This window comes from Ambystoma mexicanum, chromosome 8 (assembly GCF_040938575.1).
Source record: "Ambystoma mexicanum isolate Mex_15411 chromosome 8, UKY_AmexF1_1, whole genome shotgun sequence".
NCBI classification, from domain to species: domain Eukaryota; kingdom Metazoa; phylum Chordata; class Amphibia; order Caudata; family Ambystomatidae; genus Ambystoma; species Ambystoma mexicanum.
Genome location: NC_090929.1, coordinates 1690230476 through 1690249807, shown reverse-complemented (window position 1 = coordinate 1690249807; position 19332 = coordinate 1690230476). Strand labels below are relative to the sequence as shown.

At 44.2% G+C, this 19332-nt stretch overlaps 1 protein-coding gene across 1 annotated transcript in view; it reads left to right on the top strand.

Annotated features, from left to right (window-relative positions):
• LOC138473331 (salivary glue protein Sgs-3-like) overlaps window positions 1-19332 on the top strand; it is a 283493-nt gene that overhangs the window by 143909 nt on the left and 120252 nt on the right. Inside the window, exon 3 of the mRNA XM_069611998.1 lies at window positions 1739-1777. Within this exon, the coding sequence (XP_069468099.1) occupies window positions 1739-1777 (39 nt within the window). The remainder of the gene's footprint in view (window positions 1-1738; window positions 1778-19332) is intronic.

Sequence of the window (19332 nt, the reverse complement as noted above, 5' to 3'; positions counted from 1 at the left end):
TCATAAAGCGTAAACAAGATGCAGTGATGAATTGGACATGCTCTATGCTTTGCAGAGAAGCTGAATCCCAGCAGAGTCATGTAAGAGATGAAATAGGTCTACAGGTTGGCTAGAATTCTCACAAGCCAAACTCAATAATCAACCTAGTTACTTTCCTAATGTATTTACTTCTGGGAGTTTGGCATTGGGTTGAGATGGAGGAAAGAAGGTACACAGGCAGGAAGAGCTTTCTAAGATGACCTCTCCCTTAGTTAAGTGCTTGTGTGTTACTGTTGCCAGCTCGCCAATCAACCCCTTGCATCACCTAGCACTTACCATGGCTGTTACTTCACCCTCGCCTTGACACCACCTGCAAATAGCATTTCTAGAGCCTCTACATTGATATTAAGTACAGTATGATATAAAAAGGCGAAGCAACAGGGTGATTTGAGGACCATAAATGAATACAGGAAGAGCAGAAATTGACGAATTCAAAAGAAAATGAGGAGAGCCTACCTGGGAAGTGACAGATCACTGTACTTAGGGGATGCCCCCAGGGGGTTATAGATAGGGTGCAGGCATAGCAGATGAGCTGGTAAAGGAAACAGAGAAGGTGGTATGGCTAGGGTAAGCAGAGGAGCTGCTATGGGTAGGGGTACCAGAGAAGCTGGAATTGGTAGGGGTAGCAGAGGAGCTGGTATTGGTAGGGGAAGCAGATGAGCTGGTGTGGGTAGGGGGCATAGGAGCTGGTGTGGGTAGAGGAGCTGGTAATGGCAAGGCTGAGCAACATGTGCCAGGCATCCAGCAGTGCCCATGCTGAAATTGGCTATTTTAAAGTATTCACTGCACTGCAGCAGCATGTGTGGTGCAGGCTTACTGGGACAGCAGGAGGACATGGCTAGCGAGAATGCCATGACCTTTAATGCATTCATGATATTGGCTGAGATGAGCAATGACACACATGCCACGGTGACAGTCTTGCTCATCAGTTTCATGTATTAAATGACATTGTGCTGGGGACTTGTAGACAGACCTCAGGCGATTAGGTTGCTCTGCTGCAGCAACACACACACACACACACACACACACACTCTCTCTCTCTCTCTCTCTCTCTCTCTCTCTCTCTCTCTCTGAGTCTCATGACAAAAATAATAAAAGTGGACATGAAAATGTGGCAGCAGGCGCCGTTCATGACAATTACACTGGGATATTATATGTATATATATATATATGTAGGAACTGGAAAAAGTGCAACGGCCCAGCTCCGGCAAACACCATCGCAAATGAAGCACTGTTTTAATTGAATAATTGGTATGGGCTTGCCAGGAAGTGTTTCAGGTGCATATACAGCACCTAGCTGTGGTTTTGGAAAGTCAGTTCCTCGCTTTGCTGCCAACACATGCCTATTCTCTGAAGATGACAGGCCAACGAGGCGGGGGGCACAGCCTAGCTTCTGTTCTTGCTGGAACATCAGAAGAGGCGAAGGCAAGTCCCTCGAGCACAGGTTGATATGTCTTGCATTGCGTGGCTGCTTGTTTCAGCAGCAGAATGGAAGCTGGGTACAAGAGCCATCCTTATCATGTACATGTGGGTGCCGCCACACATTAACAACTCTCCCTGCCCAGGAACACACATCTGGTGACGCAGGACGTCCACGAAGCTGCAAATGAAATCAGTTGCTTATTTTCTTCATTTCTTCGCCAACGCGTCAGGGCACTCTCCATGCTGCCATCAGTTTTTCCTTTTTCTTTCCTAACAGCTGTTTGGCCTACAGCCACGAGAGCCACCAAAGCTACCAGTAAGTGCATTGTCGTCTTCTACTATTACCATTTAGACAGATGTGTTTCACACTCATGCTGGTATTTTCTCTCTGGAAACTGTGTAGTGAACAGCGGTCTAGGGTGCAGTAAAATGAATCGTTCTGTTTATCCTGTAAACACCGAAAGGGGTAGTGCCACCCAATTCCATGCCCCCGATATTGTGCGTGAAACCAGCCATATGAATATTAAATATTTCTCCTATAAATGTATATCTATTTCTGGGTTTATAGTAATTACATCGAAAACAATAATGTCGAAAGTCAAAAAGTAGAAAAAAAATGTCGAAAAAAAAGTCAAATATTTTTTCATTACGTTTTTTATTCGAAATGGGGGGGTTTCCCCCCCGACCACCCTTTTTTTCTATTTTTTTTTACCCTTTTTTTACTTACTAAACCCAAAAAATACATATAAATAAAACATTCGACATTTTTGTCTTTCGACTTTATTTTTTCGACTTTTTGACTGCACACCCTATTTCTGTACATTGATTTCTGCCTAGAACTGACCTCAGTTCTAATTTGACGATTTTCTAAAAGGAAGTTGAGGCTGAACCAGTTACATGATAGGTCAAGGGTCGCACATCAGAGTGATTTACATATTCCATTTACTGATGCACACCTCATCTAGTGCCGATGACCTTTTTGAGTAAGAATGCTCAGAAATGCACTATTCTCTCATAGAAAGAAACTTGGTGACCCTGAAAAATGATAAAAACTGCTCCTGTTAAGCGGGACCATCGCTGATATAGTCTCATGAACTTTAGTTGAATTGGGTTGGGTCTGTTGACTGCTTACCAGTCCAGAGTGCCGGCTGGATGGTTCATAGAAACACAGTGCCTGCATAGAAGGCAGCAGCAGGGCCTTCCTACAGCTTAAAACGGGGAATAAGTAGTGGTTAGTGTTGACATGTGTGCTCTGTGACAGTTTCCACTTCCGGGATCTTGGCATTATGACAGCAGTGACTGGGGGGGGCGGGAGGGGGTGTTGAGGAGCGGGAGCGGATTCCACCTCAAGCCAGTAGATGTTGTAGATGCCTCTTGGAGACATTGCCTTGGTCCCCGGCAAAAAGGAGGGGACAGTCACATATCTTCATCGTGGCTGACCAGCCCTAGCGGCTTGAACCTTGGCCAAAACTCTGGTAATACTCTGCAGGGTAATAAGCGACCTCCCCCTCTTTGTATGGGAGGGTTTAAAGTTTGCTCCAGACAGACCCAGATCTTCCATACTGAAAAGAAGAATTTTACTTTTAACAGAGGCCCTTCGCATGTAATTGAGGAAAGCAGTGTATACAGTGCTACTGTTTCCGGGTCACGCAGCACATCAAAGAGTTATATTTTGATGACCGATGAAACATACTGAGCACTGTGGTTCTGTGGATACATTGCTTCAATCCCATGACTTCCCAACAACGAAACGAACCCAGGAAGCATCATTACAATCACTGTATTCCCCAGTAACACGATTGTATGCTGGGTAATCCAAGTATCACACTCCCCACTCAATAACACCAATGAATGTAAATATCTAGAGAGCGTACCCCACCTGTTCCCAGTCTGTAACTCTCCCACTGGAAACACCACAGCCAAAAGCTTAGTGCAGACCGCTTCAGAAAGGGTCAGAGAAACCAATCTAAAATCCAAGATGGCGGGCAGGCTACCTATAGGCTTGACCAACCCCCTTAGCCCAGACTAGACCCAGGTGTACTCAGGAGAGTGAAGTCCTGCCCCCCACGCAATCGATGCTCACAGGTGCAGACCCTCGAAGTAAGGCCCATCAACTGGAATCAGGGAACGCAGTGTAAATTCACCCGGCCCCACTCGCCGTGTTTGGGTTACAGGACAGGAGGTTCACCTTTGGAGAAGGCTGGGGACAGGGGAGTGGTGGAAGAAGCAGAAGCTGTAGGGATGGAGGGAGCGGGGGGGGGTTGCAACATCAGTGGTGGAGAGTGAGCGCAAGGAGGTGGTGGCAGCAGGGAGGGCATGGTAACGTTACTACTGGATACCAGAGGAAGACGCGGAAGCATCAATTACAGAAAGGGAACAGAAAGAAGTAGAGGTAGTACAAGAAGCTAAGACAGAGGTGGTAACATCAAGAAGTGAGAGAGATAGCAGCAAAGGAGAATAAGACACAGGTGGTAATGTCTGAAGGTGAGAGGTGGCAGAAAGAGGTGGTGGGTAAGGAAAAATTACAAAAGAAAAGAAGAAGGAAGTGTAGGTGTGGAGATCAGAAGTAAGACAGGTCCAGAGGAGGAGTGGGAGACAACATGGCCATGGACATAGAGAAGAAATGGTGCAAAACATGGCATAAGACGATGAAGTGGAACCCAGAGGCCAGGAAGAGGTGTGGTTGGCATAGTGCAGTAGGGACACTGGTTCGTGCCTCCAGCTTCTACACGCCTCCAAGGGAGATGCAACGTCTTCTCCAGAGCAGCCTCTCATAGTTTGGTTTCCATTTTAAAATGTCCCGCTCACAGGTGTGCTTTCACAAAACAACTAGCATGTTCATTGAGCTTGAAGCTCCTGCTGCTCTGCATCATCCTTTTCGTCCGCTTCATCTTAGTACTTAGGTGGTTGTGAGAATTGGGGTCTACTGACATCAACCGATGCATAGTACTTGTATAATCTCTTTCAATGATGATTCTGTATGAAGGATAAATTCTATGTGAAGGGGAATTAGAACTGAAAAAGGTTTTCTTGGAGCTTTCCCTTTTCAGACCATGGATGGGAGTTTAGCCTAAAGATTGGTGGGAAAAGGTTTCTCTGTTTTTCCTAAATGGGGAACTGAGGCATGGCAATAGACCATTAGGCTAATGGGTATAAGGGGGTATTTTACTTGGGTAAATGGGGGATACCGCGTCCCATCCAAGGAAGCCATGACATCTCCCCAGTGATTGTCTCCTCCCATTTGATCCTCACTCAAATAGCCACCCCCAGGGTCAGGATCAGAAGTGGCTGCCATCCCCTGGCCACATGGGAGGAGGTTACCACTGTGTAATCCGTGATGACTCCATTGGATTCATCACAGGGTGTGTCCCGTATAAAATGATCAGCCGGTCTTGAGCCCTCAATGTGAGGGAGAGTCCCACCCTCTGCAGGTTCAGGCACGTAAAAGTGAGTGAATTCATCCAGTGAAGGAGGAGGGAGCAGCAGACCGATGTCAGAGATGGTGCACGGCCTCTGGCGTGCTCTGGAGAGGCCTCCCGTTCCCAGCCTCAGTCTTCACCGGGATAAAAGCAGGACAGAGTGGAGGCGTTCCGCTATTTCAGCAAACCGATGACGTGGCAGAATAAGTGATGCTGACGGGATCCCGGCCGCAGGATAAGTTAGGCCCCGACAGAGTTCAGACAGCTCACGTCTGCATCGGCTGGCTCAACAGCGCCCCCCCGCCCCACCTAATCTCTCCTTAATACCTTTCTTTATCTCAATTTACACTTCCTTTGCCTTACAGAAACCTGGTTTACCCCCATCCAGTCTCGTGGCACCCTGTTCTCCACTTCTACCTCTTTCTCCCCCATCCCCCACTCTTTAGGTCATGAGGGTGGTGTAGGTATTCTCTATCACTCTTCCTTTGCTCGTGCTCATCCTCTGTAACGCTCACCTGATTCCCGCAGAGGCGCCGGTCTTGTCTGTCTAGGTGAATGCCGTGTCTTCAAAGGTGATGTGTAACACACGGTTGGTTCCTCGGGCTGGACCTCTGTGCACTGTGTGTCTGACTCGGAGAGTAAGATGTCTGCAGATAGGAAATATGGGATTAATGAACTGGGCTTATTGGGTGCCTCTCTCCTCTTCCCTTTCTCTTCTCCTGTAGGACCCCAAAGGTTAACGATCTCACCTTAGGTAGGTGAACGCCGAGCTCTCCATCTGCCTCGGAGGCAGGGTGCCGTAACCAGTTTCTTCACTGGATAAGGGTGCAGGCCTCTTGACCTCAGAGGACTGCTGTCCGTCGTTTACTGCACGAACGGTAAGTTCTGGGCACTTCAAATGTCTTAAAAGTCTTTAAGTGCGTAAGGCGTAGCTGCTGTGGAGCGGTGCAGAGGAGCACGTGAGTATGGCTTTTGACTTATGTAAAGTTCTTTTGTAATGATACCTCTTGTTTTGCAGGGTTCCGGCGATGGCGGATGGCGGGCTGAAGAGAGTTGAGGATCGAACCCGCGTGAGGAATAGAAGCGCTTGGAAGCACGTAAGTGAGCGCTTGTTGCCTGCTTCACGATGCGCACTAACTGTCTCTTTTACCTTGCAGGTACAAGTTTGGAGCTTTAGAGAAGCTGAAGGGTGCTGGGATACCCGCTGATTTCGGCGCGGGAAGGAGTGATGGCACGTGAGTAGTAAAGTTGCCCAATGTCTCTAAACGCACCTTCTTTTGTCTTTCAGATGCGGGAATGCAGCGCGAAGACCTCCGGAGCGTGCGAAGAGTCGGTAAGCCTTTGTCTTTCAGATGCAGGTATGCAGCGCGAGGCGTTGGTGACAGCCGCTGGACCAGGTAAGAGATGCGCTGCCACTGAAGACCGTAGTGCTAATCTGTTCCTTCTTTGTCTTTAAAGGTGCTGCTGAAGACTGGATTCCAGGATGGTAAGCCTTTGTTCCCTTAGGCACAGGATCAGAAGACACGGTGAGCGTTCTGCTGCAGAGAATGCAGAATAACGCAAAGCAAGATTCATCCATCGAGTGTGGTTTAAATAGCCTCCTGTAGTGCTTAGGTGTCTCCTTCCACGGCCTCGCCTAGGTAAGAAAAGAGTTCCTGCTTTCCAGAAGAGTTCCAGTGTTCTGAACCTAGGGAGTGGCTCCTGCCCCACCCAACAGGAAAAGTAGTCCCAAACAGAAGAAGGATCAGGGGCTCAACTGGCAGGTAAGTAAGCAGCATGGTCTGCTGCAGGTAAGTCCACCCAAGCATTATGAGCCCGGCGCTTCCAGCGCTGGGACTGGGCATATTTATGAGCCTGGTGCCACTGGCGCCAGGACAGGGTCCAAAAGGTCCCAATTGGGACTGGCCGGCACCCGGAACCGGGGTTATGGGTCTGCTTCCAAGGGAGTTGGGTAAGTCCTGACCCTTTGGAAGCAGAGATCATGACATCCTCCCCGTAACATTCCTCTTTTTTCTCCCTTTGAATATCTGTATCCCCTTTTTTGCATGTTTTACTGAACTTTTTCCTATTGCTTTTTTACTAATTTACCGTCCTCCTGGGGCCCTACAAACTCTTTTTTTTCTGACCTTGACCACCTATTATCTCTTTTTCCCCTTGATGCAACACTGATTCTTATGGATGATGTTAACATCCATCTGGTTACTACCCACTCTTCAGTTCCACTTCTTCCTGTTCTGAACTCCTACCTCTTCTCACCAGCCCGTACCCCTCCTTCCCACATCTCCGGCTCACCCCGGACTTGATCTTCTATTCCCCTCAATTTTAGCCCTTCCCTCCTACTCCTCTGATCACTCCTTCCTTGTTATCTTAGGTTATATTGTGTTGTTATATGCCGGTAACACGACAGGCATCAGGCCATGGATCACATAAAGCACTCAATTCAAGGCAACTGGGCAGAGTGTGGCAAATGATCACGTGTAGAAGATGACAAACAATAGTTATTCTAATAGAGGAGTTCTTAAGCTCTTCCGGAACGATAAGAGGGTCATTTCCAGGCGTAGATCTGGATGTAAGGCATTCCACACCTGAAAAGCCCTATAAGTGAAGGATCTTCCGTTTCCCATCATTTTTCTCGGGCGAGGGCAGATTAAAAGTAAAGTGTTACTTGATCTTTAGTTCCTATTAGGCTAATGGAGGCTAATTCTCTTTTTCAAGTAGTTTGTAACATTACCATGTATTACTTTGTGTCTAAAAACACAAATCTTAAATAGTATTCTAGCATCAATAGGAAGCCAACAAAATCGTTTTCTATGTTCAGAGATATGTTTTCCTTGAGGACTGCAGCATTTTGCACAGTCTGCAAAATCTGCAGCTCTTTCTTGTTGGCACCACCAAGCAAAGAATTACAGTAATCCATTCTGGATAGGATGGTAGCTCTTGCAAGAGTTTCACAATTTTTATCAGAAATTAGTGGTTGGATTTTTCTCAATAGCTTCAGATAATACTGTGAGTTTTGCATACTTCCATTTACTTGACCCTCTTAACTAACAGAGCAATCATCTGAGTCCCCTAGGTTTTCACTCTGGTTTGTGCTTCTATAATGCAGTCATCTAATTAAAAGTTAGCATACCTCTGGTTGAAGTCAGTTCTTAAGTGAGTGGGACCAAAGATGAGCAACTACATCATTGTCTCGTTTATACACATCCAGTGATTTTGCATACATTGATTTTTTAATATTAAAATGGTATTCAAATTAAGAAGGTCTTATTCATAGTCTCCAGTCAGTTCAATCAGGAGCTGGGTATTGTCTGCATAATTAGTGAATTGAACATATTTTTCTTCCGGCATATCACACAAAGGTTTAATGTAAAGATTGGAAAGAGTTGAAGAGCGGCATGCCCCCTGTGGGACTCCACATGTCAAAGTCAAATCTTCTGATGTCTTATCACACCACTGAATAGCGGAAATCCTATCAGTTAAGAAAGAGTGTATCCGTTGTATTGCCTTGGGTGAGCAGTTTCCTACTTTCTCCAAGATTGCTAATAGTATTTCGTGGTCCAGTAAGTCGAAGGCCTCTGAAAGAGCCAAAAGGATAAGCAGGGTGCATTTGCCACCATCCATTTGGTCGAGAATGTTAGACGCACTTTCCATGCTGTGTTGTTGTCTGAAGCCTGATTGTTTGTCATGCACAATTGTATTGTTCCTCAAGAAGTTATGCAGTTGAGAAGTTGCCACTTTGTCAAGATGTTTTAATAAGAATGGTGTGTAAGAATAGTGTGTTTGTTATTGGAAGCAAGTTTGCGCTATCTGAGGGGCTCTTGTCAATTTTTTTGACAAGTGGAGTTACTTGATTTAGAGCCCTTTTGGATAGCACCCATGCATGGGATGCAGAATAACTCTGACACCAAATAATCAAACCAACTCAGGAAGAAGGCAAAAGGTTTCTGTTTTTATTATCAATTGTCTGAAACAGGGGGTTGCAATGGACATCAACGGACGTTTGCTCAAGTCTCTCGCACATTTCATAAAATATCACAATTATATAGTAAAAAGTCATCATACGTGATGTCATACTACATGGCAAATAACAAAAACATAAGAGGGATTGTGATATGCTCTAGGGAAACATCTAAGTATACTTTCTATACTGGGTGAGATTGTGATTGGGTGTCTACTGTCAGGTGGACAACTTGTGCCCACCTCTAGTGCAAGTCATCTTTAACATTATTAAGTGCACAGTATATCATTGGCTCTCAAACTATAAGGCCCTTAGTTATATGGCCCTCTACAATTGGTTGGCACGCTCATGCAATTTCTGGAACATTCGGTTTACTTAGCAGCATGTAGGCTCATACCCTGGCGCCAGGAGGTGGACATGACTTTACCTCCTCGCACAATTAGCTCAACGTCTCATCACCCATGCCTTCTGCCATGAAGATTGTCTTTGAACTTGGCCTTGCAGTGTATTATTCTCTCTGGGAATATAAGGGAGTATGGGCATGCACTATCGTAGTTCTGACATTCCTTGCCCAACTCTATTTCCACAGTTTGGACCATTTTGCAGCATTTACATGTGTTAATTCAATAAACCTTGGCACGCTTGGTGTTCTTTCTTTGCACATTAACAAGGGATGATTCAGTTTCTCACGTTTGCTGCCTTTGAGAATGCATAACCAGTCTTCGCTGCTTTTTGCCTTGACACCAGGCCAAGGAGCTTTGCCATTCAAGTCCGCAATCTTAATTCTTTGCTGCAACATAGTTCTCGACCTTTCTCTTCATGGGTCTGGGCTTACTAATTCATGACACTGATGCCCAGCTTCTATACAATGGCGGCGCTGCCTGCAGTCTATTCACTACGTATCGCCAGCTTCTAAGCTCAATTAATCTACTTGCGTTGCTGCATCTGAACAGTTATTGAATGGTTTGCATTTTCTGCAGTGCATCACACACACACAACCTTCTTTTTGCATATGAAAGTTTACTTGATTCTTAACTTCGTCATCAGTTTCTATAGGGTCCATGCATTCTCTTCAGCCAGTCTTTTTAGTGCACACTTAGTGCACACTCACCTCTTTTGCTCTTTCTCATATTCCTTCGGTGAGTTTCTCCCACAGATTATCATCTCTCCGGGAATACATTTGATAAGGTTTTCTCAGAGGGTATCTTCTTTCGAATATTCTCTGTGGTATGGTCACAACTCCCAGTGTCAGGCATGACACAATCTCAGGTTCCCAAAATACCGGAAGTAGGGGGGCGGGACTTCCTACAAAGGCATTCAGCTACTCCTCTACACTCCCCCCTCGAGTCATTCCCTCGACCACCTCTTCACTGGTTTCCACATCCTGATATTTTCTCTTGAAGAAGTGCTTCTTTAGAGTCCAGATCTTCATCAAACCCTTCAGGGTGCCAGGTGATTCAACATGTTCATCCACACTCCATGTCATGTAGCTGCACTGTCCATTCGGATTACAATAAACCCATCACCCCATGTACTTCTTAAGATTCTTCAGATACAGGAATTTTGTGCTACGATGCTGGCCTCTATGTATTTTCTGACGTCTACATCAGTCAACTCCTTGGGTCTAAACCCTGATTCGACATCGATATGATTTTCATTCCTACTTCCTTCTTCGCTGTTTTCTTACATTGGGCGATTTATTATCTTGATTATACAGAATCCGAAAAGCATCATGAACAATAGTGCTCCAGGAAACTTGAAGATGTTTGCCATCCACTGCGGAATCCATGAAAATATAGACACAAACCAACTGTCATCTATGATGTCCTGTGTCTCGTCTTCCATCTTGGTGTGCAGATTTGTCAACAATGTTATGGCCTCTGTCAAGGTCCTATTCTTGTCATTGTGAGAAGGTAAAAACGTGCAACATGATGGCCCGAATTTTGGCACAAACCCCTCCTTCAATTGCTGTGATCATGTCAAGGACATAACTATTCTGTAGGGTCATCAGTCGTATGGCCCTCGGCTCTTCTTTGATAGCATTGAATCCCTTAACGGTGGTGTTAATTGTTTGCAGGAGCTCCCATCTGGTAATTTGCAGCAATTTAGCTTATGATCATAAGGAATGGCCTCAAAGGCTTCTAATGACTTGGCTGAGACGTCTTTCTCTCTTCTGGTTCTATTGAGAAATCCAAGCGATCTTCTCCTTCTCAAATGGGCATCCACTCTTGTGAATTCTCCAATTTTCAGGTCACTCTGAGGAACTACTAATGCTGAAACATAGTTGAGCATCAAGGAACATGTTCCTCCCCAATCCTTGGCAAGCTTCATGTAGGGGCTAGACCCACAAACCCAATACCAATCCATCTCGACGGCTGTCTCTGCTCCCATTCTGGTTACGTCAACTGTAATCTTGCTGCCTATTTTATCTCCCACACAAATTCTTTCTTCTCTTCGGAAGCACAATGTTGCATTCACCAATGAAATCACCATCATTAGGCCTGATTCATTTTCTAGCCATGTCAGCAGTTTGGAATGATTTGCCCATGACTTCAAACATCCATTGTTTACTCATTGTACCACTTGCACATATTCTGACTTCAGTAGATGAGCTGCATGGGACATCAGTCCTGCTTCCCATCCCTTCTTGGATTTCACTTGTCCATACACTAAAACTTGAGTTAATTCCCAACATCCAGGCGATCCAGCTATCTCTGTTATGGCAGGGCATTCTATTTTCTTCATGTCTTTCATGACTACTTATTCCTGCCCATTTGCAGGACACATAGCATCTTGCTCTCCCATCCTGGTTGCTTCTCCATCTGTGAAGTCTTAATATAATCATCCTGGAACAGAAATGATTATTTCGATCTCCATCGCATATCAGTCCAACTTCCCTGAAATTGTCTTTGGGTCATACATGCTGCAAGATGAACGAGGCATCTGGCATCATGTTCTGGAATCTCTTTGGAAATTAAAGTTGGAGCTGCATTCATGGCATAGAGCATGCGAGCACAGACATAGCAACTTTCCTTAGATGTTATTTCCTGCACATTTTTCATGTGTTGATGTAACATGTTATTACCCACGTGTGCTGCATTATCTAGAGAGGCAATTATCCCCTAATTATCTTTGTCTGCAATTCTCTTATGTCTCTCAAATGCATAAGTTGTGAAATGCTCACGAAGCACATCAATAGCAGTTCTCCCCCTGGGGAAAACCTTAGGGACCTCTATGTTAGTGAAAAGAACTAAATCAAGAGCAGTCATTGTGGTAGGAGGAATCGTGACAACTTCTGTCTTAGTAAGAGTACTAATGTGATAAAACAAAAAAAACCCGAAGGGGAAGAGTTCACATGGAGGAGTACTATATTAATTTAAGTACCCAATTATAGGAATAGAGGTGGAAAAGAATAGTGGCCCAATCATAACAGATTCATATTTTCATATTTTAATAATCATCGCAAAACATTATAAAATTGCATAATATATAAACAGTATAACAACAATAAAATAGATGAATTAATGTTAGTATAAAAATACTTGTCCATGGTTTAGGGGATACCCATCTTGTTTGATGTACTAATGTGATAAAGACTGTGAAAGAGGAGAAATAGAAAGACGAAGAGTCTGATCGTGCAGGCATACATTATACAACAAAACATAAGCAACCATCTTTTGTGGCATTTCGGTCTTTGTTGTTCCTCCTCTAAGAATGTGCCAGCTTCCAAATTTCTCATTTTGAATACAATTTGTCAACATTCTTTATATTCATAAATGCAAAATTTCTTCAATAATAGCAATGAGGAGCCTTCTGACCACAGGGCCATTTTTAGGATCCTGCAAAAAAGTGAGAATATCAACGTCTCTTCTGACAAGAGCAGGATAAGCTTGAAGTATAAATACAAAAACAGTAGCACAAGCCTATGTACATCACCGTCAGCGAGAACCATAGAAGTTAACTTTCTTAGAACAAGTATGCACCATGAAATGAATCTGGATACTGAGCTTGTTTCCAATTTCTGATCAAGAACTGATGTTTAGGCATAATTGTGATGTTTCAATGTATCTCTAAATTTCATTTTTCAAAGTTCATAAGGCTCTCAGCAAGGGTTTGCACTCTTGCTAAAATATCTATGAGTGTCCATTTGAACCTTAGTCCAAATGCAAAATCTGCATTATCAGCCGGTTGCCTTATCGTTCTTCTTCTTTGTCATCAATTGAGTCTGCACACAATGAAATTCTTCTTCTTGTCTTACTTCTGGTTTGGCAACAGTGGGAGTGAGGTTCTCACCTTTGTAGGCCTTTACGTCTCCCAAGTGAAGCCAAGCTCGTCTCCCTTGGAACTTTCCAGCTGAAAGGGTTATATTTTCAATGCAAAAGGGGCCATGTAAATGTGGCTCATGCCACTTCTGGGTAAACGTTTTTATTAAAATCCAAACTCCAACAAATAGCTTGGGTGCCGATAAATGTTCGCGTGATCCGGTAATTGTCTTCATCTGTGTTCTGAGATCGACACCCCCTGACGCTTGTTCTGAAATGAGAGAGATGCTAGAGGTCATATATGTCAAATAATAATACAGTTCATCACCTAAAGACTTAGCTACACTGTGGGCATCACTTCTACTCCTAGATGGAGCTGTAAGAGGCATTCCCATTCACCGTTCTGTCACTAGTTTGTGAGGGGTGAGGTGATGGTCTGAACCGGGCTGATTCCGAAGGCCATATAAAGCTAAGGGTAGGCAATATAGCCATCCCCTTTTCAATGTCAATTTAATCTTAGAAATCCTTTCTTTAAAAAGGATGTTGAGTCTCTCACATATTCCGTTTGCTTGCGGGTGATAAGCAGAAGAAAACTTGTGTTTAAAATGGCAAACAGAGCATGCTCCACGAAGAGAGTCTTAGGGCATCCTATAACAATACTTGTATACTTCTCAATTGCAAACGCGGCAGCTGCCAATGGCTGTTCGCAAGGAAAATGTCCTCTCATAACTGGGTCCAAAAGCCCACTGTAATATGCTAAAGGCTTGTGCCCCAACGTGGTTCTCTGTGTAAGCACCGTTGTCATGACTGTCCCATTAGTGCGAAAATAAATAAAATTCCTCCACATAATTGGGAATTCCTAAAATAGGGGCTGTACACATTTCTTTTTTCAACTCCTCAAACCCCTCTTCCATTTCCTCAGTCCATTCTGTCTTTATCTTGTCCACTTGTGCTTTCTTTAAAGCTTGCAAAAAGGGTCTAGTGTATGAACTGTTATGAAACACCCAGGCTCTAACATAGTTGCATAGCCCCAAAAACGGTTGCATTTGTTTCACTGTATTTGACTTTGAGGTTTTCACAATCACCTCAGCCCTTTCAGGTGTCACCTTCTTTCCTTCATGTGAGATCAACTGACCTATGTATAACACCTCTTCTTGGCACTATTGTAACTTCTCCTTGTCTATATTGTATCCCTTGTCAGCTAGAATAGTCATCAACTGAATAGAATCTTGTCTGCACTCATCTTCTGTGGTGCTACAAATTAAAATGTCATCTACATACTGTATCACCGAATTCTTAAGATCAATATTACCTAGATCCATCTGTAGGACTCTATTAAAGATTGATAGAGACTCACAGTACCCCTGGGGAAAACAAGTATGTTTATGTCGAGTTTGGTAGAACATAAAGGAAGTCAAGTCATGTGAGTATATCTGCAACGGGATCCAAAAAAAACACATTTTCTTAAATCGATCACAGTGAAATATCGAGCTTCCACTGGGATACTGCATAGTATTGTCGCCAGGTTAGGAACTAAAGGAAACTCTGCCTCTACAATCTGGTTAATCTGTCTCATATCTTGTATAAATCTCCAGGACCCTCCTTTACATTTTTTGATTGGATACACTTTGGCATTACACAATGATTCCGATGGCACCAGAATACCTTGTTTTATCAGTGTTTAGATAGTCTGAAATATACCTTCATCAGCCTCTCGAGACATGTGGTACTGTCTTGCCCAATGTATAATCGCCCCGGGCTTCAGTTTTATTTTGACTTCCCCTATTCCCTTCAGTAGGCCTACGTCATAAGGGCCTGTGGTCCAAAGGACACTTGGCACCTTCTCCATATCTTCCTGAAAATATGTTGGACGCTGCAACATTATTGCCATTTGCTGTGGGACTTCCCTTTTCTCTATTCTTATCCAGTATGTGATGTTCATAAAGAACACCACTTCATCGTCTGAGCAAGAATTCATCAGTTATTCTCACAGTTTTTCCCCACTAAGCCAGATAGCCATGTCAATAGAATGCTCAGCCCATACAGAAACACTTCTGAATCTACTGGAATGCCTTACAGAGCCACTTGCCCTGTAAATGCCAGTATAAATTCACCCACATTTAATGAGTGTATTCCTGGAGTAGAGCACACTACTTGATAAGTAATCATCATGTTAAGTGTTGTCATCAAATCTCTTCCCAAAATGTTAACTGGTATCTGTCATGAGTATAATAAAGGAACAGACATGTCACACTCTCCTATAGAGACTGGTAATTCGTCAGTAAAAGGAACTCGGCTTGTAGCTCCAGAGAACCCTTGAGCATTCATGGCAATTCCCGACATTGGATATTTTCCCTCTCGTATACATGAACGAGTAGCCCCAATTTCTACTAGAAAAGAAAAGGATTTGCCTCCTATCGTCACATCGACCCTTGGTTCCTCTTGGGGATCTGATGTCAAAGATAGTACTGAACACATCAAGTCACCATGTGAGCTGTCCTATTGTGGGTACAGGCTCATCCCCGTACCTGTGAAAGGATTTCCTCCTACCACAGTGACACCTCCTATCCTGGGTGTCAACACTTGGCCTGTATTTGCATACTGCTGTTTTTGCATGGGCGCTTGTTATGACTGCCCTTGTGGTGGATTCATTTGAACTCGCTCTGGCTGTTGTACCTGCTGTACTCACAGCGCTTGTGTCTGATATACTGTGTGATCTTGGTCTAACCCTTGCCTAGTTTGTGTGCTATATGGTGGAGGATAAACAGTCCCCCCTCTTGGGAAATGGCTATTCGGTACATTCCCTTGACTCCCACATATGCATGCAATGTACCCTGTCATCCCACAAGTCCAACATACTGGGGGTGCTCACCTAACAAGTCCTCCTTGGTTAAATCCTTCTTGGGTGCACTGGTTCGAATTCTGTGTATTCTTAAACCCAACTTGATTATTCTGGAATCCTCCTCTTCCTCTATAGCCCATACCTCTGCCTCATGGCACAAACCCATATCCATCTTGGTCCATTGGGCGCTGATTATTCACCTGTGATGTACCCATTGCTCCCTGAATTCCCAATCCTTCTCAGCTCATCAGTACTGCCCCTTCTATGGGGTATTTTGGCAATTTCTTCTGAACTAACGTAGCTTCCTTGATTTTACTAGCCTCATCTTTCCATTTTTCTACTGCAATAGCCGACAGTGATGAACTATCATCAACTATATCTCAAGCCATGGTTCTGCTTCCATCCTCCCCTGTTTCTTCATCTGCCTCTATACTGGCTCAGGCAACCCCTGACATAAAATGTGGTAAAATAATGCCACTGTTTTTTTCCCATTGGATCTCGAGGTATAAGCTGCAATTTCTCCTAAATATACGGAATGTAAGCAATGGGGTCTTCATCTTCCTTCATCTTTCATGTCATAATTGAACCCATATCTTAAGTATCGGGATACTGTACCCTGAGAGCCCTCGAAACATCTGCTATGCAGTTATTAAACAACGATCCATCACATACTTTTTGTGCTGTCACACTTGAATACCCCACTCTACTTCATATGTCATTGGCTCTCTCCCCAAGAATAGCTGCCAGGAGACCCTTAATGTCCCCTATGGCCAGCGTGTTTCCTCCTGTCATTTTTAAGAACTCGATTTCAATTTCCCAGCACCCGAAGTCAAACTGGGGAGCTTACACCTTAAATTATCCTTTTTCCATCTGCGGCCATGGAATATACTGTGCTCTCGCTCCCCCTTTTTTGAATAAGGGAAAATGCATGAACCCCAACCCAGAGTCGATTCCCATCATTAGTCTATCCATGGCGGGGACGATTGTCCCTGACCATCTCCTTGCCGGTAGTAACCTTAATCTGCTCAGATATGGTGGCAATTCTCCCTTCTCACTATACGATTGTCCTTGGGGACATTCTGGGTACTGTGTGGGATCTGGCATCCTATTCTCAGGTAATTCCAAATCCGACCATCTCACTTCTTTGCAAGCTTCTTTTCGGGGCACATGCGCTCGCTCCTCCTGCCTCGAGGATGAATCCCCTTTCCTCATCTGACATTTCTTGTCCCCAGGAAGTGTGACTATCCTCCTCTTCTCCTTTGTCTAGATTGAGTCTGCTTAAAGACAGCGCTCTATGTTCAAGACGGAAACAGATCTTTTTCTTCACTTCGTAACTGAAATGCTAGTGATTGATCCCTCTTCGCTCAACTTCCATAGCTAGTACCTTCCTTTAATTCTTGATAGACCTTATCAATCGATCCTATAGTATTCTTCTTCTAGATTCCCCTGATGTTGCTTCTTTTATTGGAAGGTACACTCTTGTTCTATCCCATTTTATTGCTGGGCTCTGCCTCACTGGTTCTTTACGAACAGCACTGGCACCGAGACCCTGCTGTCTTCTCCCTTGTTTTATTCCTTCATCCAATTCCAATTCTCTTTGCTTTCTTACCTCCCATCTAATTCTGTCTTCCTCTTGCCTTCGCTCTTCCCTCCTTAATCCTTCCCTTCTTTCCATTTCTTCCCTTTGTCTCTGTATTCTTATGTCCCTTAATTTCTGGGCTTCCTCCTCTTCTCGCTTGTTTTCTCTTCTATCCCGGTCTTCCATCCCTCTCTGTCCATTATCATACTTTCTTTGCTCTTCTGCCCTTTCCTCTTTTTCTGTTGCTCTTCTTGATACATCTGTTCTCGTCTCTCCCTGTTCTTTCTTTTCTGACCATCCTCTTTCAATATTTTCTCTCGTTCCTTGTCCCTTCTATCTTGCTCATCCTTATCTTCCCTTTGCCTAACTTCCTCAATGCTTTTCTCATTGATTATAAGTAATATCTGTCCACCCATCGATTCATTCTGCACAAGTGCTATCTTGTCAGCTTTATCCTTCTTTCCTTTCATCTCTTGATTTCTCTTTCTATGTCTGTTGATATATTTGACCGCTCACTCTTTTCCTCTTTATCTTGCAAGATCTTACAGATCTCTTCTTTTCTCTTATGCTCCTCTGGACTATCATTGCTACTATAAGTGGGCAGTTTGTATATTGTATTTCTATACCCTGTTGCCGCTTTCAATTCCTTTCAAGGATACAACCCTATTTCTTCCATACTAACATCTTTTACTTCAGGAGAGGTAAGGGGAGCTGAGGGCTCAACACCTTCCTCCTTGACAATGTAACGGGGGGGCCAAAGGCATTGAGGAAGGGCTGGCATTACTGGACACATTAAATCCCCCATAATGTCAAATATTTGTGCAATGGCATCCAGATAGTTTGTATTCACTTCCTCATAAACCTTGTCATATAGGGCAATACAAGAACTTAACACCATATTCAGTGCTGAAATTGTGGGATACGTCAGACAAATCCGTTCGTCCACTTCCAACAGAGTATGGTTTAAATTTAGGCCCTCATTGAACGAATTTCATTTTTTTCTCCTGTGAATGTTGGTCAGTTCTTGATTCGTCCAGTATATTTGTCAGCTCGGTAGGCGAGCCGAAGACAGAGGCCCTACAGGATTGCTGTAGCTCACTCGTCTCCCTCTCAAATACAGTCATTTGGGCCAAAGCGCCCACCATTGAATTATCAAAGTCGATCATACTCTGATCGTTCACGTGAGAGTGATCAACTTCTGCAGTTGCTTTCAAACCTACCACAGGTCTTGCCTCAATGCTTGAGACTGACTTTTTTTTGGTGAAAGATGGGTGGAAGAGGAGGGTCCACTGCCTCTCAATCCCCTTACTTTCTGTGAAGTTCAGAAATTCTGATCAATGTTTGTGTCTGTAACTGTTGTTGGCATCCTCCATCGGGACTTGATATAATATCCGCCTCAGTCGCGTCCTCCTGTTGGAACACATGATCCCCTGAGTAGTACTGCCCTCTCTGTTTAATTTATGGCCCTCCTAGAGAGAGGCTTGTGTTTCTGGATAATCCATTGATAGCTCCCTGGGCTCCCTAGGCCCGTTCGTGCCGCCATATACAGATAACAAGTAACCTCGAGTAGCTGCTTTTGGCCTTTCAACAGTATTGGTCATATTGCCGTGTTCAGGAAATGCACCAACAGCTTTAACAGCCTTCAAAGCAATGGAGGGACTGGGGAAAACCAAGGGGTAAAGATCAAAATAAGGTCTGTGAAAGGTTCTTACAACTGTACTCACATGAGCAGGGAAAAAGATTCTTTCCGTCCTTGCCCGGCCTGGCTGCTGCGTACCGTGGACCGCAGATCACTTTACTTTGCAGCACTT